Source organism: Pleurodeles waltl, chromosome 9 (assembly GCF_031143425.1).
Source record: "Pleurodeles waltl isolate 20211129_DDA chromosome 9, aPleWal1.hap1.20221129, whole genome shotgun sequence".
In the NCBI taxonomy this organism is placed as follows: Eukaryota; Metazoa; Chordata; class Amphibia; order Caudata; family Salamandridae; genus Pleurodeles; species Pleurodeles waltl.
Window position 1 is genome coordinate 1,007,021,811 of NC_090448.1, and position 24,571 is coordinate 1,007,046,381.

The 24,571-nt window shown below is 46.3% G+C and overlaps 1 protein-coding gene across 1 annotated transcript in view; it reads left to right on the top strand.

Annotated features, from left to right (window-relative positions):
• The window catches only part of VPS18 (VPS18 core subunit of CORVET and HOPS complexes), a 54,983-nt gene extending 40,959 nt beyond the window's left edge, over positions 1-14,024 (top strand). The window contains exon 5 of the mRNA XM_069208606.1: positions 11,808-14,024. Within this exon, the coding sequence (XP_069064707.1) occupies positions 11,808-12,536 (729 nt within the window). The 3' untranslated portion in view covers positions 12,537-14,024. The remainder of the gene's footprint in view (positions 1-11,807) is intronic.
• Positions 14,025-24,571: the final 10,547 nt, after the last annotated feature.

The following is a 24,571-nucleotide window of genomic DNA, read 5'->3' on the forward strand; positions in this document are numbered from 1 at the left end:
AATGATTTAAGTGAAGTTTGCATCTGTCTTCTGTTGAAAACTGTTGGAAATATGCTCAAAACGGTAATATCCCTAGACTTTAGCCCTAAAACCCGTCCCACACCAGTTCATCAAAATCTTTAATTAAATCTAGAAAGATTTCTCTCTCAAAGAAGGTATTCAGAAGGAGCCTATCCTCCCTCTTAATGTGACTTGCTGTAATCCCCCCCCCACCCCCCAATGTTTTCCCATTCTTTCAGCCAAATCATTTTTTTTTATTTATTTGCATCAGTACTGACAGGAGCTTTGGTGGTATCTTCAGTTGCCAGTGTCCGAACTGAGAAGTTGTTCATTGTGCCATTGACAGCTGTGTTTTTAGGGGATGTTTCTTTCGTGCTGAACGATTTGAGTCCAAGAGAATGGGTTTCTCAGAAGGGAGATACTGTGCATGCTGCCTCTCATTAGATTCATCCTACTGTTTTCAGTGAGCGCATGAAGTGGTCCCAATCTGTGACCTGGTGATGGATCTTTACATTATACGGATTTATGGTTATTTGCTGTTGGGGGTAAGATAACCTATGTCGAGTTGTGGAAGGACTATCAAGCCAATGCAAAGAAACTGAGGGACTTTCCCAAGGACTCTGCTCCTTAACACCCATTGTCATTGACACATTTAAAACATAAATTGTTGCCTCTAGAGAGGTTCATCATAATGTGTCTGAAGTAGACCCTGAAGCGGCACAGTCTGCTTCTGCCATAATGGCGATGCGTTAAGTAATGGTGTTTACCAGTTATACCCTGCTGGGGGCAGTAACAGCCATTGAATACTGGGATCACTATGAAGGCACCATAAAGAAACGACAGTACACTACACAGGACTTTGCTCCTTATGACAAAATGGCGTTGAATGAGTGATATGTTGATATTCTCAGAATTGTTTTTCTAGGTTTTTTTTGTAACCAGAAATAAAAAGGGATATTGTGCAGTGAATAACACAATTAAGTAATAATATCGATACCCAAGTGAGACTTGGGAAGCTATGAACTTTCCTCTAAAAAAAATATCAATCAAACACACAAGGAAATGATTAATGCTCTTGTCTTTGGCCTGTTTTATAAAAACAATAATCCCTTTCCAGAAATATACATATTCGATATTGACTGTACCCTCTCCCACAAGGTTACAGGGAAATCCTCTGCCTGTATGCAGGGATGATTGTGAAGCCCCATTGGGAAAGCGGAGTATTCTACGAAGGACTCTGCATCTTATAACATCATGTCATTGAATTACTTTAAAAAAAGCATTAGCCAGCAAGGGAATTTCAGACCCCAAAGCTGCAAGCTATGCTTCGGGAATGTTGAAACTCTGCCACCTCGCTCAGCCTGGAAAGGAGCTATCCCCACGATTCACGGCCTTTGGAATTAGAAAATTCAGTTTTCCTGATATTCAGCAATATGACGTAAATATCACTGAAACTGAGAAAAAATTCAAGTCCCAAAGAGACATGAGATAACTCTAGTTTCACAGTCTATGACGATCAAGCTAACTAAAGGTCAATCTAACTATAATCAAATGGTGAAAGAGACATGTCTGATTTGGCTACTAGGCAAATGCTTAGTGGAGTTGTACTGAGAAGCCAATATTGGCCAAGCCTGGCGGGACATACGCAGGAAGCTCAAGTCTTGTTAGTTATTTATCTTTTTCAGGGATTATTCTTCACTTCTTGCATTGATAAAGAGATTTGAAAGCTGAAAGCTATGTATGCATGTTCTGCAGATCTAGACCAGAAGAGTTCACGTGACTTCAGGTGCTTCCAGGGCAACTACTTCAGAAGACTGTTCTAGATGATTCAAGAACCAGATGGTAGCTAACGGTTTTATGCAAAGAACGTCTAATAATGAGATTAGAAAATTAGGAGTGTGGCAGAGAAGCAATGTCCAACCTTGCATTTGCTAAACTCATGATCCAAATCAGTGACTTACTCAGCTGATTCCACTATCACCCACTCACGCATTTCCAGGGCACAAGTCCTACAAAAAGAAGTGGGGGACTAACCAAGTTAGACAGTATACAAGTGACAAGCGCGTGTTATCACAGCATGTGACATAATGGCACGCAACATCATAAGTGGCATCACAGCAAGTGACATTACAGTGGCATTACAACCCGTAACATCACAGGAAGTGACATAACAAGGAGTGACATCTATGTTAGGACCACACACATATGTTTAGCAGGTCTATACAGAGTACATTTGACAGAATTACCAGATTTAACAAACAAGATTTTACATTTGAGGTTGTGCCAAAAAAGGGCCACAATTTCAACATTTATTTTTTTAAATCTCTGCCACAAAGATATTGACACAAAGAGAAATTTGGCAATAAATGCGTTCTGTTTAATTAGAAGTTAAGACTGCATTTTAAAAAATTTTAAGGGATTAAGGCATCTGCAGTAGAGAGCTTTGTGTCCCCTGTAAATCCCAGAGAAAGTAATATAATAATGGTAAAATAACTTTGGTGGTTAACACCTTTAGCTGGAAAAATGTCTGTTGTGTCTAGTCGCAGTTTTGAATCAAAGTAGCATAGAGGGTTAACCTGTCTCTTGCAAAGCACATCATGACAGATTTTTATTTTATATAGATAACTAAGTGGGCTACTGCTTTTGATATAGAGATAATTTTGTTACTTGCAGTTCATAAATTGTAATCCTTCTAATCTTGCACAGTGAGCTATGAAGGAAATGTGACTCCTACACCTTGTAACCCTCTTAGCCTATGTAACACATCCTGTACATAGATTGACACTTTAATGATTTATTGTCAATGTATAATGTGTACATATGACGTAAAGGGCTCTGACCCCCTGCATTGGGATAAGTAGTGCTATAAAAGAAATAAATCAAACCTTGATATTTAAATTGATATTTGTATATATACAGGAACAAACCAGCATATCTGACATTCTTACTGTGTGTTCATAACCAGGGACTGATCAGAGTCAAAATCATGCCTCTCTTAAGTACCTGTGACCTTGGTATTCCTTCCATTGCATTTGCAGGTAGGTGTGAAGCTCCAGCTAGCTCCAGCGAGAACAAAAGGAGGCCTGATGGCTACTTAACTTCTGTCTTTTTTTTGGCCGCAGCTCGAATGTAAAATAAAAAAGCCCCCTACTTGTCGCCTACACGTTGCTGCTCAGAAGGAAAGCGGACAACGTGCAGGCGTTGCTGAACACGTCGCAGTGTTTAAACATTACACCAGGATGAGTTCAGCATATTACAGTGTGGCACAACTACTTGGCAGGGTGGACAGCGTCCACCTTGTGAAAATAGTGGGTGGACACCGTGTACCTCCGTGTACCCCCGACTTGTGCCCTGCGCATTTCACCCCAGTGAGAGGCAGGGTGTAGCTTTTATTTTCCAGACACAAAAAAATAATTTCAGATTTCCAAGTGCTAAACATTGAATTTCTTTGTTGCTACCTCCAATTTATTTGTTAGCCATCATAAAAGATGCCTTGTTTGGAGCATCTTATCAAAATAACATACAGTGTCTGATATCATTTGAGGCACACAGTCTGGGTCAGTTAGCGTCTTCATAGAATGGTCAAAGAACATACCAGTGCCGTGGGCCACATTACAAATAAAGTGCCTGTCTCACAGTAGTGAATTCTTATTACTGTGTGCCTGCACTGTAGAGAGAACGGCAATAAGAGATGGAGTAATGGTCTTTCACTGCAGGAGGGCCCACAGGGTTGGGAAGGTTCCCTTAAGTCCTCGGTGCGCCCTCTGAAAAGGCACCTTTGAGCAGAGCCTTCTGGCTATGGGTCACCTCTGAAGTAGCACACATGTACAGAGCCTCCCAAGAGCGTCTTTGCCCCTTTGCGCGCAGTGTGCTGTTCATGGCCTTCTGAACTGCATTCTTCTTCCACAGGTACAAAAACTATGGTGCTAGGGCTCAGCTCACCACAGACCAAGAGTCCACTTTATAAGCGCATAATAAAGCTGTTACCTTCTTCTTTTTCATACTGCACAATCTCGGGAAGATCCGTTCTTTTCTGTCAGTTGACAAACACTCCCTCATAGTGTTAGCCTTTATTCTTTCCCTGTTGAATTACTGCAGCAGTCGATCCTTGAGTCTGTCTTCTTATTTACTTAATAAGCTACAGCCTATCCTCAACTTAACCAGGCGGGCTACCTTCAAGTTGACTGAATTCAACCACATCTCCGAGTACTCCTCTTTGGGCCCCAGTTGAGCTAGGCCTGCAAGGCACCGCCTACTGCTTGGCAAGCCAAGGTACTTTATTTCAGTTCAGGATCATCACCATGGGTTTTCACACATTTCTTAGAAATGGTGACAACCTGATTTAATTTGATTTAAAATGTGTAAAGTGCATGTAAGGACTGAGCCTTACCAGCTGCTCTTTCAGGGGATGAAGGGTCTTGGTGCAAGAGTGGGCAGGTTAGGACCTGGAAAAGAAGAGGAGGCTGCTGCAGGTCTTTACCAGGGAGGTGAGAAAACTAGATGTTATTTATAAAAAGGTAGGTCTTGCGTTTCTTTCTGAAATTACTGAGAGTGTTTTCTGAAATTACTGAAAGCGTACTCTGTGCGTAATGCTTTAGGAAGCTTCTTAGTAATCACACCAAGGAATGTCTGCCCTTTGTAGCCTTCCTGAAGTTGGTACAATGGCCTTCCAAGCGTAAAAAGAACTAAGTTCTCTTGCAGATTGATATCTTATGTACATTGTCATGTAGGATGAATGAGTCTAAACATAAAGAGTTTTATGAGAGAAACATAATGCTTTGATGTGGTATCTTTCTTTTAGACTGGAAGCCAGTGAAACATGGCCATGTCACTGGAGATGGGCATGAACTTCTTTTAGCCTAGGACCAAGCTGGCTGTTGCATTCTGCAACAGCTGAAGTTTGTGCATTAGGTATTTGGTAAGGCCCACATAAGGGAAATTGCTTTAGCCAATCCTAGAAAGGATGAAGGCTTGGACAAAGTTTTTCCTGGAGGAAGCTGGAATGAAGGGAAGAATCTTTCTGGTAATCCTTTAAGGGTGAAGCCTATCCAGCATGTGATGTTTATATGTTCCCTGAATGGGAACTCTGAGTCGACCCATATGCCAAGTTTGAGCCCGAAGTGATGGGGTTGGCAAAGTATGAAAAGATACTGGCCACCATTCCTGACACCATTCAGCTCTGGCTGCAAAGACTACAATTTAAATGCTCTCCCTGTTAAGCACAAGGGAGTTTACCATCATCCAGGCTTCAGCCTCCTGCCAGCAATTCTTAAAGTTGGTAGCTGGTTTCTCTGAGTCATAATCTAGACTGTTTATTTATGTATTGTTGGCATACAAATAAAATGCAATACCTTATGATTCAATTACATTTGCTGGGGGAGCGTGGTGGGGGGGGCGTTGGTGTGGGGTGGCAGTTTTGGGGGGTAAAGCTTAAAAAGGGCAGGGCTGAGAACTGATACCTGTAGGACTCCAGTGGTTATTTTCTTGGTGACCGATTTGAATTTTCCCAGCGCAACAGGTTGAGTTCTTTGTGACAGGAAACAGCAAAACCTGGTAAGTAGCGCTCCCCCTAGGGCTATTGCCTCGAGTCTTCATAGGAGGAGGGATTCAGAAATTGTGTCAAAAGCTGTTGATAGATCTAACAAGATCACCGCTCTCACTCCTGCCATATCCAGGATGTCCCTGAAATCTTGCACTGCTTTTGCAAGCAATTTTTCCATAGACAATGTGTTCTGAAAGCCTGATTGGATTCTTTGTACGGCATGTATATGTTCCAAGTCAATAACTAGTTTACTTGTTAACTAGAGTCTCAGTGAACTTGGTGCAAAGGGGGAAGTACCATGATTGGACCAAAGTTTGCCAAAGCCGCAGAATTCTTTTTTTAAAGGGTTGTGATCAGTGCAGATTTCCATAACTTTGGAACCACACCTGTATACAGTGATGAATTACAGATCTTTGTCAAATAGTGTGCTACTGTAACGATGACCGTTTCAAGTTGGGAAATGGAACAGACATCTAAAGGTGAGCAGGAGTATGTAGAAACCTATAAATCGGAGACTTGTGAGGTTGTAGCTACTGAGGAACTGAAGACTGAATTGAAGCTTGTATGCTTGGAAGCGAGGGGGGGACAGGGCGGCAAACTGACCGAAAGAGTCTGTTAACTTATTTATGATGCCAAGGGCTGCATATGATTCTGTACCTGGTCAAGGTACTAGAGAAGATATCTTCTGTGGGCCTTCCTTCAGATGACTACAAATATGCTCCACATTCTGAACTGGAAAAAGTCTTCTGTGGTACCTCAGAAAGAAGTCAAGTTTGTGGAAGTGATCTTGGACATACTTCAGATGCAATTGTTTCAGTCTATGGAAGAAGTTAGACAATTTCATGAAGACAGCCTCTCTGACAATACTTGTGCTTGCATCACAGCTTGATCTTATGTCTTAGTGAGTTGGGCTCCAAGTTGCCCGTCCACATGAATCTGCCATAGCATATGCATTCAGTGCTGACCTTGTGCAACTGGGGAGGACAGAATCAAAATCTCACATAAGACATCCCAGTTTCCTGCTTTGTGGACCAAAATGCTCATTGTGTGATACCTGGCTACTGTTTGTAGCTTCTACCACGTAATATGTCTTTAGTCAAAAAAGCTACTGTTACAAGATGAGGAACTCCACCGAACAACTCTACCTCTCATTGCTTTGAGGAATAGCTATATGACATCAATACTTTTGGATTTGATGGTGATCCCACTAGTCTTACAGTTGTCCCTGTCAGTGTTTCGGGAAAGCTAGTTTTAGTATGACCTTATTCATCTCCAAATCCATCTGTAGATGTGACCCCCTTCTGTAAGCTCACAATCAACGGGCTGATGCTGTAAGCAGACAGCTTTTCAGGGCTAAAAGTCTTGGAATTGCACCTAAATGGGGTTTAAGTTCATTTGAACATGAAGTTAGGGCCAGACAATGATCAATTTGCCATTTAAGAAATGTAAAAATTTAGTTGTGTGTATCTAAACATCCAAGTTTATCTTTGCTGAAATGTTTATTATCCGGTACATTGTTACACGCTTTTCAACCCATAGCTTCCATTTAGGCCACTCTGAGGAAGGTCATGGGGGCAGATTTGACAGGTATCCTCATTGCTCCAAAACTGGGCCAGAAAATGCCCACATATGCCTAGCTTGGCTGGAAGTCTGAGCGGAGATGCTATATATGAATGTAATAGATCTAATATTGAGGTAGGATTCTAGACCCTCTGCACTTACATGCACACCCTATAGTAATTTATGAAATGAGAAAGCAGCTTTCCATCAGAATGTGTTCTTCAAGTAGAGAAGACCCTCTGTTGTGTTGCTCATATGTGTGATCGATCCGTAATCGTGCCAAAGACATTCCTATGTGCTTTACTTGCCCATGGCATACCTCCTGTAGTCTTCTGTTGGAGTTCACTTGTCAGCAGTGACGGGCTACAGAAAGCTAACTTGGAATCAATTTTGAAAAGCACCGGTGATGCAGATTTCTCTAGAAGGCTTGAAAGAGAATTTCCCCCAGTCAAAACTCCAGGTTCCATTTTGCTGCTTAATGTTGATTTATACAAATTAATGAAGTGTTCCTTTGAGCTCCTGTAGTACAGTGCTCACAGATTTGTGATGTGCAAGGTGGCCTTCTTTACTGTGTTTACGTTTTCTAGAAGTCTTAGCAGAATTCAAGAGCTATGCTTTGAATAACTTTTCACTTTGTCATTGAAACACCAAAGTATAGTCTTTACTTCCTACTTAAGTAAAGAAAGTTAAAATATATTTTACGTATTTCTGTTTGCTTTCCCATTTGGCATGCTGCATAGTTGATGTCAGCTGTAGGCCAGACAGGCCAGTACACAATGCACTCTGAAAATGGTATGATGTTGTTCTCTCAGTATTGTCATCTCTGAAAATGTTATGCCATTGTTCTCAGTCCAGTTCCCACTACTGTGGGGCTGCTGTGAATCAGTTGTTGCACTCTTAATTTCCTTAAAACTGATTGTGCATTGTATTCATGTGATTTAAAAGACTCTTGAGAGGTTATTTATTTTGATTGTATTGTTCACACGCAAAACTCGTGCTTGCACGAATTCATGAAAATGGTAAACATAGCAAGATTGGTTACATTTGATAAGCGCAGAACTGGTTGGTTTTAGTTGCACTTAAATTATCCAGTGATAGATCCAAGACAAGCGTCTAGATCAACCAGGATGGTTATACTGATCACGGTCTTGTCCCTGTGGTGCCCTGGCTGGGCAATCATGAACAGGTGGATGAAGTCCAGGAGGCATTTGTGAGGCAAGTCAGGCAACATAAAATGCAAGGCATAATTATGCAGCGTAGGTGGATGGGTTCAATGATGCTTGTCCTTTTTTTATTTCGTGGGGATGATCTTGCATAAGCTACGTGTGTCCCACAATTGTTGGCTGAACAGGAAGTTGGAAGGTGGACAGAAAGTGATGGATCTTCAGGAGGAAGAGGGGGTGAAACGGAGTCTAGATTCCCAGAGTTAGACAAGGTAGGATGTTCCAGACACGAAGTGCTGTCACTGAGAAACTTCGTCTTCTATCTGCCCGTATTTGGCTATGGGGTGACTAGAAGAGACTCTTAATATGGTTTACATGTTGAAGTGTATAGTACATTTTTTTCTTGCAGGTATTTGTGTGGTAATGACTGATGTGTTTGTATGTGAGGCAGAGAATCTTGAATAATAATCTTTTAGTCCTATTCTAGGTTTCTAAGGTAGGCTGGTACTGGTTTTTCCTTAAGATTCCAGGCTTTTTGCTGTCTTTTGCACCTTCTGGACTTCACCATAGCCCCCTGCGTTGTGGTGGTGTGGAGCGTGATGAAATGGAGGGTGTTTGTAATTCATTTGATTTGGTTGAACATTGCTGTGACTATTGCTTGCACTCGTGAATTCAGTTTGATGTCCCATCAGGTAGCATGTTTGTACTTTTTGTTATTAAAAGTAAAGTTTATTAAAGCAAACATGTCGGCATAAACTGTCCATATAAACATTACACTCTCTTACTACAGTTCTCTTAAATGAAACATTAGCTTTTATTTTTCTTAAAACATGCTTGAATAAAATGTCCTAGCTCAGTTCAAGTGCAGTGTGAATTATACATTAAAATTAACTGAATAGCCCCTGATACAGTTCTTATTCCCGGCTAAATAAATATGTTTAATTAAACTTTACATTAACATATACATCTGGGACTTAACATCAGTACATGTGTTAAAGCATCTGGTCTTCACTGAGCACAATGACAAAAACGCCCTTTTGTTCTAACAGCCCAGACCAGTGGTTCTTAACGTTTTGACTTCTGTGGAACCCAACTTAATCATTACTGGAATTTGGGGCCCCCACTGAATCATTACTGGAATCCTGGGACCCCTGCAGAATCATTGGAAGCCAGGGACCCAAGCCTAAGCAATTCCGATTATTTGAATTGCTAAACAATACACAAAACTTAAAAAAGAAGCATTCAACAAACAAATACACAACGATTAACTATTTTATTTAATTCACAAGTGTAAAAAAAAAATCCAAAGTTTTTAAAAAGTGGTTTGGAGCTTTTCTAAATTCAAGTGCCACTGTCCATATTATATTCTGTTTGATGCACTTGGACTGGTCTCACAAATCGATCTGAAGATACCATCTTAATTTCTAGCCTTCTATTTCAGTTCCCTTCACATTTACTGAACGTTTTAGGATTTTCACTTTTATATTTTGCTTCTTTGTTTATAAACCCTTTATTAATCTGTTATTTTTTTTTTATTTTCTAAGCAATCAATGACCCCCAAGTAGGTATCTCGGACTCCCAGAGGTCCCTGGTCCACAGGTTAAGAATTGCTGGTCTAGTCAATTTTAGAATTTACCTCAGAATTCTCCTCAATGATTAACAGCCTACCCACATTAAAGAAATTATTTTACGAATAGCTGGTAGCTAGGTTCAATAAATATTCTGAAACACACCAGCTGTTTTTCAAATTTGACAAACGCAGAAGTCATTTTTTTTGTTACCACTCATATACTTCATATAATCAGCAAATGATTCACACGCTGTTTTACAAATAAATATGTATATTTACAGCCTGGAGGTTTAACAAACCATCACGAATGTTAGATTTATTTACCAAATATAAGATTACATTTATCAACTGAGGTTGAATTGCCTTATACTATCTGTTTCATAACACCACAAGTCTCTCCAGCACATTGTAGCAACTGACCAAGCATCCAGGTAAGCTATCTTCAAAATAACTTTCATCTTTAATATTATTGCTTCTAGATTTAAAAAACATACGCCAGGTTCACCTCAAAGTGCTTAGACTGGGAACAAGGTCAGCTTAGTTAAAACTGTTAAAAAATACTTTCAATACTTTCACAATGCAAGTTTTATTCCTAAAATAATGTACGACACATATAAGGTAATTGGAGCTCTCTTTTGCTGATTAACCTTTAGAACAGGTTCTAAATGATGATTACCAAATAGACAGTTAAATCCACTTAGGGGGTCATTCTGACCCCGGCGGTCCGAGACCGCCGGGGCCAGGGTCGGCGGGAGCACCGCCGACAGACCGGCGGTGCCCCGCAGGGCATTCTGACCGCGGTGGTTCGGCCGCGGTCAGATGCGGAAAACCGGCCGTCTCCCGCCGGTTTTCCGCTGCCCTTGGAATCCCCCATGGCGGCGCAGCTTGCTGCGCCGCCATGGGGGATTCTGACACCCCCTACCGCCATCCTGTTCCTGGTGGTTCGCCCGCCAGGAACAGGATGGCGGTAGGGGGTGCCGCGGGGCCCCTGGGGGCCCCTGCAGTGCCCATGCCAATGGCATGGGCACTGCAGGGGCCCCCGTAAGAGGGCCCCACTGTGTATTTCAGTGTCTGCAATGCAGACACTGCACCCGTCGCACATACCCACTCCGCCGGCTCCATTCGGAGCCGGCTTCCTCGTGGGGAGGGGTTTCCCGCTGGGCTGGCGGGCGGCCTTCTGGCGGTCGCCCGCCAGCTTAGCGGGAAAGCCTGAATGGCCTCCGCGGTCTTTCGTCTTTTCCCTTAGGAGCAATATGTGTTTTTAGCATTATTTTACGGTGCTCATCCCTTTTAGGCGTCTCATCTATGGTTACACCTAAATGTGTGTGTAATCCTTGCTTTTAAGCACTTGTTCCTTCCCTACAGTCCACCTAAAGCCAGTCTCTATTTTTACCGAATTATACTTTGCTTTTGATGGGAACATCATAGAATGTAGGAGATATGCACCTGGTGGGGACTTAGGGCCAGGTGTAGCAAAGGTTTTTACCCATTCTGTGTCTATGGGAAAAAGTGTTCGTACATATGGCCCTTAGGGTGGTGGGCTTTGTCTAGGATCAGGATTTCTGTATGAAGCTGCTTAGTTTAAAGCTGATTCCCCCACTGATACCTCACTGCTTCAAAGTCCTTTTCTTATGGCTTCTGATTAGTTGGGAAGGCATGTAACTGACATATAATTGCATATTACAGGAGGTGCTAGGTGTGAAGCAGGTCCTATAGAGGATTTCTTGGGTGAGAATGGCAGGGAGCCTTGTGTGGGGGTGTGAAGGTGAGGTCTCATCCTTATTCTTTAAACGCTACTCCTCTAAGAATGAAATAAACAATCTATTGGCTTGGCTTGTTGTGTTGGCCACTTATTGGGGTCTCTGGAATAGTATATTGTGGTCTGCAGTGTTGAATGCTGTTGAGAGTGCGTGCATATTTTAATTTTTCTCATTGTCATTGAAAACTCTCTATATTCCCACTTATGTTTTAGGTCGATGTTGATCTGGCAAAGTCCTGTGCAGATTTGCCTGAAGAAGACGAAGAGTTAAAGAAGAAGCTCTGGTTGAAAATTGCTCGGCATGTTGTTCAGGAGGAGAAGGATGTGAAGAAAGCCATGGTCTGCCTGTCAAGTTGCAGTCTCTTAAAGATTGAAGATATACTGCCTTTTTTTCCAGACTTTGTCACCATTGATCACTTCAAGGAAGCCATATGCAGTTCTTTGGATGCCTACAACAAGCATATTGAAGAGCTTAAAACTGAAATGGAAGAAGCCACTCTTAGTGCAAAAAGGATCCGGGAAGACATTCAGGAGATGAGAAACAAATATGGTTCAGTGGAGCACCAAGAGAAGTGCTCTGCTTGTGATTTCCCCCTCCTCAACCGCACCTTCTATCTGTTTCTCTGTGGCCACATGTTCCATTATGACTGTTTACTGCAGTCTGTCCTTCCCAACTTGCCCACGTACAAGCAGGTCAAACTGGAAGATCTTCAGAAGAAGCTGCTAACCTCTAATCCACCTGTCAAAAGTCGCCACCAACCTAAGGAGGAAGATACTATCAGTCTTGGAAAGGGTCAGCAAACCCGTGAACAAATTAAGGCCGATATTGATGACATTGTGGCCGCTGAATGCGTGTACTGTGGGGAGTTAATGATTCGGACTATTGACAAACCTTTTATTGATCCACAGAAATATGATGAAGAGATGCAAAGCTGGTTTTAGGCTTGCCCAGCGACGTCTTGGACCATCACACTAGAACGCTGATGGCTTTCCTTGGTTAATAAACTGTCCTAGATACTCACTCTTATTCAAACACGATGGGTTGCAGGATTCAGCATGGGGACTCATAATGATCCCTCACTTAAAATGCAGTTTAAAATATTTAAAACCGTCCTGTAAAGTCTCTCAGTATATGCTTTCTGTATCAAGTGTCTCAAGGTCAGATGCATGGGAGAGCATCCTAAATTGTGGTAAGTGGGTGAGTTGTATTTTTCTTGTTTGTAAGCCTTATTATTGAGGCCACACTGGGTGCTCTATCCAAAAAGTCACGCAGCAATACATGAAGTATACTAAACCTGAACGTAGACGCAGATAAAATATTCTGATTGACAATGGTGTGTACTTATAATTCTCATTTTCTTAAATGTTATATAGACAACTAGAAAGACAATTCAGGTTCAGTGAAAATAAACAGCTGCAAGCATGCAAACAGTCGCAAAATATGCTTCAGGTGAGTGGAATCTCCATTATTGTTGGAAGCATCAAAATCTTGAAAGTGCCTTGGAAAACCACAATTGCATCACTCCTGAAAATACAGGAAGACCTACATCTACATCACGACTGATGGTGTGTAGTGAGTAGAGACCACTGTAATGTGAATATTACTCTTTAACACATTTTGTTTACATCCCCGGCCTTCTGCTTATGTCACTCCAATATGGTGCATGCCATATACACTTTGTACATCTGTACTTGCACCAGTACGTCACGTAGTTTTGCAGTGATATTGTAAACAGATACATCAGTTAGAAAAAGGATGTGCACTGTATATTAACTTGGCCTCACACTTACCCTTCTTATGTTGGGCTTTACTATTTGTTGTGTGGGGAAGCACAGATTTATAAGAGCCTTGCTTTCAAAGGATGCAAGGGACTGCCCCACCTGACATCTGAAGAGGGACAACTCATTCTCAAACTGTTTCCAAAACGTAGAATGTTTCTCCTTGCAAAGTGACAGTTGCGGGGGGCTTCAGGATTGACCAGAGCACTGAAGAATTTCTCTGTGCTTCCCTCATTGTGGTAAACTGAGGAATAAGCAAAAGATTGCTGAAAAAAGTTTAGTGAGAAGGGATGTAGTATTGACGTCTTGTGAGACGAGAAGTATGTTGTTTGTTGTGAATTAACTTGTGGAAAATGCATAAAGCTTTGAACATAACGTGGAATGCCCTGGGATACCTACGCGAATGTACGGCACTGAGGTGATGTAATCATATACATTTGTAAGTAAAGCAAGATGGGCTGCTACATTTTTAGCCCTCGCACTGTTTAACTAGGCAAGTTGGCATTCCAAATTAGAGACTGTACTTCTCATTCTGCCATGAAATCGTCATGTTGTAGGAGTGTTTTTGTGAGGGGAAAAAAGAAACTGGAAAATATTCCTTAACTTTAAAAAAAAAAAAAAACTAATATAACTGTCATTAATACTACATAATACATTTTGTGATTTGTTCTTTTGATGATGTCACAAACACATGCAGGCAATATGTGTGAAATTCGTGCAGTCTTCTGCATTGATTGATTGTCTGAGTCCGTACAGTTGGAAATCATCATGGCACATTAATACGTTTTAATTGGCATAACTATAATATTAAAATGTAAAAACATATTTTTCTTGACCTGGGGTAATCTTTAAATCCTGTTTATCCCCCTCTAAATTCAATGCCTTATTGACATTGAGGGGGTCATTACGACCCTGGCGGTCGTCGTTAATGTGATGGTAAGTACCGCCATATTATGACATTGGCGGGTTGGCTGAAGCCAACACACCAATGTACCACTCTGACTGCCACAGCAGTAACAGCCGCCGGGCTGGAGATATCTATCTCCAGCCGGTGGCCACCATTGTTCAGCCTCCGGGATTATGACCCCGTCTACTGCCTTGGTTTTTGTGGCGTTTGTAACGCCTCGAAAACCATGGCAGTAGGCCATATCCGTGACAGGGAATTCCTTCCCTGTCACTGATAGGGGTCTCCACCTCCCCTTCCTCACCAGTTACCCCCCTCCACCCTTTACCTCTCCAAACCCCCCCCTCGCCCCTACACATTCACGCCCCCTTCACACACACACACACGCCCATTCCCACATGCTTACATGCATGCATACATCAATTCACTCACACACACATCCGCACACACTTTCAAAAATACACGCACACACATTCACATAACACAACATACACACACTCACACCTCCATACATGCACACACACACACCCAACACGCAACACACACCCGCATTCTCGCACCCACAAACATTCTCACACACCACACCCCCCCACCCCCTCCCCTGTCAGAGACTCAACTTACCTGGATCAAGGGTGTCCTCCAGCAGGAGACTGGACAGGGCGCTGCTACCACTAGCAGTGCCCGCCAGCAGAACACTGCCAGGCCGTATTATTGGTCATAATATGGCTGGCGGGGTCTACTGGCGTGGCACTGCTGGTGGCAGCAGCGCCACCTTACCGCCATCCACCAGCATGGCCACAGCCGGATTTCCGCCATTCTTGTGGTGGAAATCCGGCTGTCGTCATAATATGGTGGACGGCTGATAGCCGCAGCGACTGTCTTTTGGCGGCCGTCGCCACGTCGGTAGGCGTTTTTTTTACCGCCAAACTTAAAATGAGGGCCTGAGTTTGCTACCTCACTAGTGCTAATATTGGGTCTTTGCGGCTCAGGCAGTCAGGATGCCAGAATTTGGACTGCTGTCTAAAGAGCTTGATTAGCCTCTGTATTTGTCTAAATGGTGTGCAATTCTCTTTAGAATATTTCCCAGTTCAGATTTGCGGCAAATTTGGGGATTTATTGTGGACACAAGTATTGGTCTCGCAATATATTCAAAATGCTATCAATTCCTGTGCGATTCTGATCATTTCCAGCACTTGGTACAGTTAATTTGTTTCGAGAGTACGCCCCTGGAAACTGTGAAATCATGGAGTGAATAGGACATTAATGCCAGATCTGATTTCTCCAAAACATGAGTTGAAAGCCGTCCCTCAAAAAATTGTACAACTGAATATTGACACCAGCGATATCATGGTACAAGAATATCAAGGACACTTTCGAGAGACAAAACATCGAAAGATACAATCATAAAAGGAAGTATAAATTTACTATTACTAACTCCACCTTCATGTACTTTGAAGATAGATGTACCACATAGGAACATACATTTAGAGTTAGGTGGAGAAAATCTCGACTTGCCTGTCATTTATTTTATTTTTGATATTCTGTCCCATCTAAATTGTTCTGATACTCAGGGGGGCACACCCCCGAAACATCTGTTATTTTTTTTATTTTATTTTTTTAATGAAGAAGTGTTTGCAGTGATGATAAGACAGGAAGTGTCTAAACTTACATATGCACAACCAGTAGAAAATACGCAGGAGTATGCAAGGATGAACTCTGGCTCTACACGTGTGAGCGGGTAATCCCATAAAATATGCTTATCGGGCAGAAGGGGCATCCATACTGAATGGAAAGTTTTTTTTTTTTTTTTTTAATCATCACTAATCCCTCATTGTTAAACCCCATCAAACCTACAAAAAAATCATTAAATATTTCACTCCGCTTTTTCAGGAGGCTTCTTATGAAGCAAAAGGCAGAAGTCAACTATCAATTTCCAAGGTGATCCCTGAAGTTGGTGAAAAACAAATCAGGTTAGAAGGAGGTGCTTTTGTCATGCAGGAAGGCAGCTTGAAGATGGCAGCTCTCTATGGGAGAGACAGAGAAGCCCCTCTTCATTGAGCATCTCCTACCTGCCTCAACAGCAATTGGACTAGCCAGTATGGTGCACAGTGACCCGCTCAGTAGTCATTCTGGTAGATCTTGGTCAAGCCTGATGAATAGAACTGAAGGCCATCTCAGCTCAAGACAAGCAGGGTAGTCCTGTAGTTTCTGTGAGGAAGGCAACTGATCGAGGATATCAGTGCCAAGAGACAAGCACATATCCTGGATATTGCCTGGATCTCTTGCAGAGAAGAAAATATTCAAAACCTTATAACGTAAGGGAACGATTGTTTGTGATTCTTTTGAAGGCCCTACATGTATATCCAGCTCTCAAGGTATTGTCGTTCAACAACAGAAACAAAATGCTGAAACGCAAGCTATCCTCCAGTAGAGATTACTGTGGACCTAGTGTTTGTTGTGATTTAGCATGACTGATTCCGGGGTCTTCCCTAAGCTCAAAGAACATGTCAAGGGCAGTTGACCTTTGGGTAGGTCGCTCCCCTGCCCACACAGCGCCACCAGTGCTCTGCTGCCTTGTGTGCCCGGTTGTGCCCCTTGTGTGTATCTGAGTATCTCCCCTTCTCTCCGTGTATCCTCGTATGAGTGCCCCACGGTTGATGGTCCGAGTGATTAAATTCCCTCTTTTTTCTTGTCTCCCTGAACGAGTGTCCCAGAGTGCGTGCTGACCCCTTCTCTCTCCTTGTACCCCGAGTGCCTGCCCCCCCCGAGTGCCCAGTCCCTTTAGTGCTCGTTTCCTGCTTTTCCGCCTTTTTTGGCCGTTTCCCCGGCCCCTCGCCGTTTTCTCGCCTTTTTAGGCACCTTTTCTGGCCCCTCGCCGTTTTCGCGGACTTCACTGTTTTCCCGCATTTTTTCTCCACCCCGCCTACCCTCCCGCCGCCCTCCTCCCAGCTGACCCCTCCTCCCCGGCTACCCCATATATGGCGCCCGCTGCGCGGCAGAGGTAGCGACCCTTGACCTTTGGGTAGGTCGCTCCCCTGCCCACACAGCGCCACCAGTGCTCTCCTGCCTCCTGCCTGCTGCCTTGTGTGCCCGGTTGTGCCCCTTGTGTGTATCTGAGTATCTCCCCTTCTCTCTGTGTATCCTCGTATGAGTGCCCCACAGTTGATGGTCCGAGTGATTAAATTCCCTCTTTTTTCTTGTCTCCCTGAACGAGTGTCACAGAGTGCGTGCTGACCCCTTCTCTCTCCTTGTACCCTGAGTGCGTGCCCCCCCCCCCGAGTGCCCGGTCCCTTTAGTGCTCGTTTCCTGCTTTTCCGCGTTTTTTGGCCGTTTCCCCGGCCCCTCGCCGTTTTCTCCCCTTTTTAGGCGCCTTTTCTGGCCCCTTGCCGTTTTCGCGTACTTCACAGTTTTCCCGCATTTTTTCTCCACCCCGCCTACCCTCCCGCCGCCTCCGCCTGACCTACGACACCGCCTCCCTCACCGCTCTCAACCCCGGCTGCACGCCGGGCTGCTGCCGCGCCACCCCGAAGCGAACCCACGGAGCCTTCACCTGCCACAACTGCCACTTCACCTGCCTACGAACACACAACACACCCAAGAAGAAAAACTCCTCCGGAAATAACCTCGAATGCATCCTGATCAACACCCGATCCGTCCACAGGCACGCCATCGAACTATGGAACCTCATCGACTCAACAAACCCGGACATCGCCTTCCTCACCGAGACCTGGATGAACCCCTCCTCGGCACCCAACATCACCATAGCCATCCCCGACGGCTACAAAATCATCAGGAAAGACCGCACCAACCGCACCGGAGGAGGCATCGCCATCGTCCACAAGAGCTCCATCCGCGTCTCGACCTACCCCGACGCAGAACACCTCCACTTCTCTATCCACAGCGACCCCAAGACCACCCTCAGAGGCACCCTCATGTACAGACCACCAGGACCACGCACAAAGTTCAGCGAAGACGTCGCAGACTTCATCAGCGCACACGCACTCCCGTCCACCGACTACATCCTCCTAGGGGACCTCAACTTCCACCTGGAGAACCGCGCCGACAACATCGCCACCACCCTACTGGACAACCTCGCCAACCTCGGACTGAAACAACTGGTCAACACCCCCACCCACTACGCCGGACACACGCTCGACCCCATCTTCTCCTCCAGCAAATACATCTCTTTCAGCCACACCTCCGAACTCTCCTGGACGGACCACAGCTGTGTCTACTTCAGCTTCAAGAAGACCATCGTACACCACCATGTCCAACAACCACCGAGAAGACAGTGGAACCGTATTACCACCGAACAACTCACAGCAGCCCTCTCCCAGAACCCCCCCGCCAGCACTACAGACCCCGACGAAGCCGCCAACAACCTCACAAACTGGATCTCCGAATGCGCCAACACCCTGGCCCCCCTGAAGACCCAAGCAAACAAAAACAACCACAAGAAAAACTCCTGGTTCACCCCCACCCTCAAGGACTCCAAAAAAGAATGCCGCACCCTCGAGAAGTCTTGGCGCCTCAACCAGACCGACGAGAACATGTCTGCTCTCAAGAACGCCACCCGCAAACACCACCAACTCCTCCGCGCCGCACGAAAATCAGCCTTCCAGAACAGACTAGACGACAACGCCCACAACAGCAAGGAACTATTCGGCATCGTCAAAGAACTCTCCAACCCCGACGCCGAAAACAACGCCTTCCCCCCCCTCACAGGATCTCTGCGACACCCTCGCAGCTTTCTTCCACCACAAGATCACCGACATCTACAACAGCTTCGCCACAAACAACAAGAACCCCCCACCGGAACTCGCCACCGACAACACCGCCATCCACACCTGGAACCCAACCACCACCGAGGAAACCACCCGCATCATGAACTCCATCCACTCAGGATCACCATCCGACCCCTGCCCGCACCACATCTTCAACAAAGCCGACAACATCATTGCAACCCACCTCCGAGACGTCATCAACGCATCTTTCACCACCGCCACCTTCCCGGAGAACTGGAAACACGCCGAACTCAACGCCCTCCTAAAGAAACCAACAGCAGACCCCACCACACTCAAAAACTTCCGCCCCATCTCGCTCCTCCCGTTCCCCGCCAAAGTGATTGAGAAAATTGTCAACACTCAACTCACCACCGCCCTGGAAACCAACGACTCACTCGACCCCTCACAGTTCGGCTTCAGAGCTAACCACAGCACCGAGACCGCCCTCATCGCAGCCACGGACGACATCAGATCTCTGACAAAGGAGAGACCGTGGCCCTCATACTCCTGGACCTCTCTGCAGCCTTCGACACAGTTTGCCACCGTACCCTGATACGTCGCCTCAGAAACGCCGGCATCAGAGGCAAGGCCTTGGAATGGATCATCTCCTTCCTCTTCGGAAGAACCCAGAGAGTCCGCCTCCCCCCCTTCAGATCCACTGCTACGGAGATCATCTGCGGCGTCCCCCAAGGATCCTCCCTCAGCCCAACCCTCTTCAACATCTACATGACCCCCCTGGCGAACATCGCACGAAAACATGGACTCAACCTCATATCCTATGCCGACGACACCCAGCTCATCCTCTCCCTCACCAACAACCCCACCTCAGCAAGAACCAGACTACACGAAGGCATGAAGGAAGTAGCGAACTGGATGACAGACAGCCGGCTCAAACTTAACACAGAGAAGACGGAGGTCCTCATCCTCGGCCCTACACCCTCCGCCTGGGAGGACTCCTGGTGGCCCCCCGCCCTAGGCAGCACTCCCCAACCCACCGACCACGCACGCAACCTCGGCTTCATCCTGGACTCATCCCTCTCCATGACCAGACAGGTCAACTCGGTGACCTCAGCATGCTTCAACACCCTCCGCATGCTCCACAAGATCTTCCGCTGGATCCCCACCGACACCAGGAAGACCGTCACCCACGCCCTCGTCACCAGTCGCTTGGACTATGGAAACGCTCTGTACGCCGGCATCACTACCAAGCTGCAGAAGAAACTACAACGAATCCAGAACACGGCCGCACGACTCATCCTGAACATACCTCGCTACCACCACATCTCCGGACACCTGAAGAAACTTCACTGGCTTCCAGTCAGCAAGAGGATCACCTTCAGACTCCTCACCCACGCACACAAAGCCCTGCACAATATCGGACCAAAACTCATCAACCACCGCGTCTCCTTCTACACCGCTCCTCGCACCCTACGCTCGACCGGACAAGCCCTGGCAGCCGTGCCTCGCATCCGCAAAGCCACCGCCGGAGGCAGGTCCTTCTCCTACCTGGCAGCAAAGACCTGGAACTCTCTTCCCAGCCACCTGCGCGCCACACAGGACCACCTCTCCTTCAGAAGGCAGCTCAAGACCTGGCTCTTCGAGCACTGACCCCCCCCCCCCCCCAGCGCCTTGAGACCCCTACGGGTGAGTAGCGCGCTGTATAAATGCAAATGATTGATTGATTGATTGAGTTTCACAGGCTAAGCTGTGTAAAATACAGATGCTGAAGCTAGTGATGGTAATACACTGGTTAAAGCTAGTGGATCCGATTACACAAGGTCTGTATTTGGGTTTTGACTTCCAACGGAATGCTGTCTCAGATTCCAAACAGTTGTGTTCACGTACATGAATGTAATATATATACCCTGTGTAGTTATCACTGAAGTGTTAGCACACTATGGTTCTTGGGGGTTTGTTCTCAAGTCAGAGTTCACTGTTCCCGGAATCGACAAAAGGTATGGTTCAAATGGGGGCTGTCCTCTAAAGTTCCAAAAATTGTGTTGAAACTCAAAAGGTAACAGTGCCTTCCTACTGGATGCAGAATTCCACCTTCGACACTCAAGAAGTGTTTAAACTTGGCGGCAGAGACCAGCTCCAGAGAACCTCGCCATGCAAGCACCAGTTGGCAAAGCTGAATGTAAGTATCCTACGTGGCATCAAATACCTGCAGCTGTTAAATTACTAAACTTCACAAAAGCCTACAACTCCAATGGAGTGGTACGGAAGGACCCACTGACTGTTTCAGGCTCTTAGCGGGGAAAAGGAACACAGAAATTGTAGTATTCACTTTTCCTTCTTGTACCTTCTTTCGAGAGGGTATAACCGTTCTTGATTAAAATGGCACCTGTCTAGGCATTTTAGTGTAGTACAAACTCTGACCATGGACATTCATGGGCTGGGGATCAGCAAAGCCTTTGAATTGGTGTTGGAGACACTGAAATGGTTGAGGAATTGACAAAGACATGCTAGGAGAGGACAAGAAGACAGGTAGGGTATACAGGTAGAGGCAGCAGTAACAAGTAGGCCATACAGGATTTCAGATCATAGTAATGGCACACATGGGAAGGAAGCATGGTTTCTTGCTACCCACGGCTGTTATACGTTTGTTGCAGGTAGCTACACTCCTTCTCGTAGCTCAGATAAATGGGCTGTATATTTCTGCTGTACTGGGGGTAGATTCTTGCTGCACCGAGCAATGTGCATAACTAAATCAGAGGCCATCTTGGGGCACAGCAAGCCATCATCCCTCCTCTACCTTACCACTTGGAATTCAAGTAATTAGAGAATACAGTAGTCCGAATCACAGATATCTAGCAGACTCAATGTACACTGGTACACTGAGCAATAAGGCCGAGTTGCCAATAAAGGAATCCGAAGAGGGATTCATAGTTTATACCACAAAGGGAATTAGGAAACCGTTTAGGGGTCAAATGGAAGGCCACCAATATGCAAAACATCACAGCAATAGAGTATACCCTCCTATAGGATGACGAAGCCAATGTACGATCTGTGACATAGGACATCAAGCAATTCATTTAAAATACCAAATCAGAGTATTTAATTTTGTCTGGAGTTGCTGGGGGGACAGGACGCTTTCCCTGGCCCGCCCACCAAGCCGCAGCTGAAATTTAAGAGGCGCGCCCCTCGCTGGACGCGTTTCATTTTGTCTGGAGTTGCTGGGGAACAGGACGCTTTCCCCGGCTCGCCCACCAAGCCGCAGCTGAAATTTAAGAGGCGCGCCCCTCGCGGGACGCGCCCGGGCCAAGACGGGCCTGTCTACGCCCATCTTCGTCCGACTAAGGCCGGGCTGGGCCCCACTTCTTTATTGCTGCATCCTGTAACCAAGTAAGTCTTAAACTCCCTTATCCAATTGGGCTACCACCACCTTTTTGGCCCCATGGGGAAGAGGAAAGCTGTTGACGTGCAGGAACCCCGGATTGACTGCAAAAAAACAGAAAAGCGCCCCTTGAAGCCAATTAACAAGTCAAATCAAATCAAATCAAATCATTAACATTTATAAAGCGCGCTACTCACCCGTGCGGGTCTCAAGGCGCTAGGGGGGAAAGGGGGGTTATCGCTGCTCGAACAGCCAAGTCTTTAGGAGTCTCCGGAAAGCGGAGTGGTCCTGGGTGGTCCTGAGGCTGGTGGGGAGGGAGTTCCAGGTCTTGGCCGCCAGGAAGGAGAAAGATCTCCCACCCGCCGTGGAGCGGCGGGTGCGAGGGACGGCAGCAAGTGCGAGGCCAGCGGAGCGGAGGGGGCGGGTGGGGACGTAGAAGCTGAGGCGTCTGTTGAGGTATTCCGGTCCCTTGTTGTGGAGGGCTTTGTGTGCGTGGGTGAGAAGACGGAAGGTGATCCTTTTGCTGACTGGGAGCCAATGCAGGTGTCTCAGGTGTGCGGAGATGTGGCTGTTGCGGGGTACGTCGAGGATGAGGCGGGCCGAGGCGTTTTGGATGCGTTGCAGGCGGTTTTGGAGTTTGGCGGTGGTCCCGGCGTAGAGGGTGTTGCCGTAGTCCAGGCGACTCGTGACAAGGGCGTGGGTCACGGTTTTTCTGGTGTCGGCGGGGATCCAGCGGAAGATCTTGCGGAGCATGCGGAGAGTGAGGAAGCAGGCGGAGGACACGGCGTTGACTTGCTTGGTCATGGTGAGAAGAGGGTCCAAGATGAAGCCGAGGTTGCGGGCGTGGTCTGCGGGGGTCGGTGCGGTGCCGAGGGCCGTGGGCCACCAGGAGTCGTCCCAGGCGGACGGGGTGTTGCCGAGGATGAGGACTTCCGTTTTTTCAGAGTTCAGCTTTAGGCGGCTGAGCCTCATCCAATCTGCGACGTCCTTCATACCCTCTTGTAGGTTGGTCTTGGCGCTGGCGGGGTCCTTGGTGAGGGAGAGTACAAGTTGGGTGTCGTCGGCGTAGGAGGTGATGATGATGTCGTGCTTGCGTACGATGTCGGCGAGGGGGCTCATGTAGACATTGAAGAGTGTCGGGCTGAGCGATGAGCCTTGAGGTACGCCGCAGATGATCTTGGTGGGTTCTGAGCGAAACGGAGGGAGGTAAACTCTTTGGGAGCGGTTAGCGAGGAAGGAGGCGATCCAGTCCAGGGCCTGGCCTTGGATCCCGGTGGAGCGTAGGCGGGTGATTAGGGTGCGGTGACAGACGGTGTCAAAGGCAGCCGAGAGGTCGAGGAGAATGAGGGCGACTGTTTCACCGTTGTCCATCAGGGTTCTGATGTCGTCTGTGACTGAGATGAGGGCGGTTTCCGTGCTGTGGTTGGTTCGGAATCCGGTTTGTGAAGGGTCGAGCAGGTTGTTGTCTTCCAGGAAGGTGGTCAGCTGTTTGTTGACGGTCTTTTCTATTACCTTGGCTGGGAAAGGTAGAAGAGAGATGGGGCGGAAGTTTTTCAGGTCGCTTGTCAGCCGTAGGTTTCTTTAGTAGGGCGTTGACTTCAACGTGCTTCCAGCATTCGGGGAAGGTAGCAGAAGAAAAAGAAGAGTTGATGACGGTCTGGAGGTGCGGGCGATGATGTCGTCGGCTTTGTTAAAGATGAAGTGCGGGCAGGGGTCCGAAGGGGCGCCGGAGTGGATAGAGTTCATGATGGATTTGGTTTCTTCCGTGTTGATGTGGGTCCAGTTGTTGAGGGTGATGTCCGGGGAAGCGGGTTCAGTGGTGTATGGTTGGGTCTGGTGTCCGAAGCTGTCGTGGAGGTCGCTGATCTTGCGATGGAAGAAAGTGGCGAGGGATTCGCACAAATCCTGTGAGGGCGTGACGGCGTTGGCGCTGGCGCTGGGGTTGGAGAACTCTTTGACGATGCTGAAGAGTTCTCTGCTGTTGTGGCTGTTTTTGTCTAGTCTGTCGGTGAAAAAGTTCCTTTTGGCAGTGCGGATCAGGTGGTGGTGTTCGCGTGTAGCGTTCTTGAGGGCGGTCATGTTGTCAGCGGTGTGGTCCTTGCGCCAGGCCTTCTCAAGGGCACGACAAGTTTTCTTTGATTCTTTGAGGGTGTCAGAGAACCAGAGAGGTTTT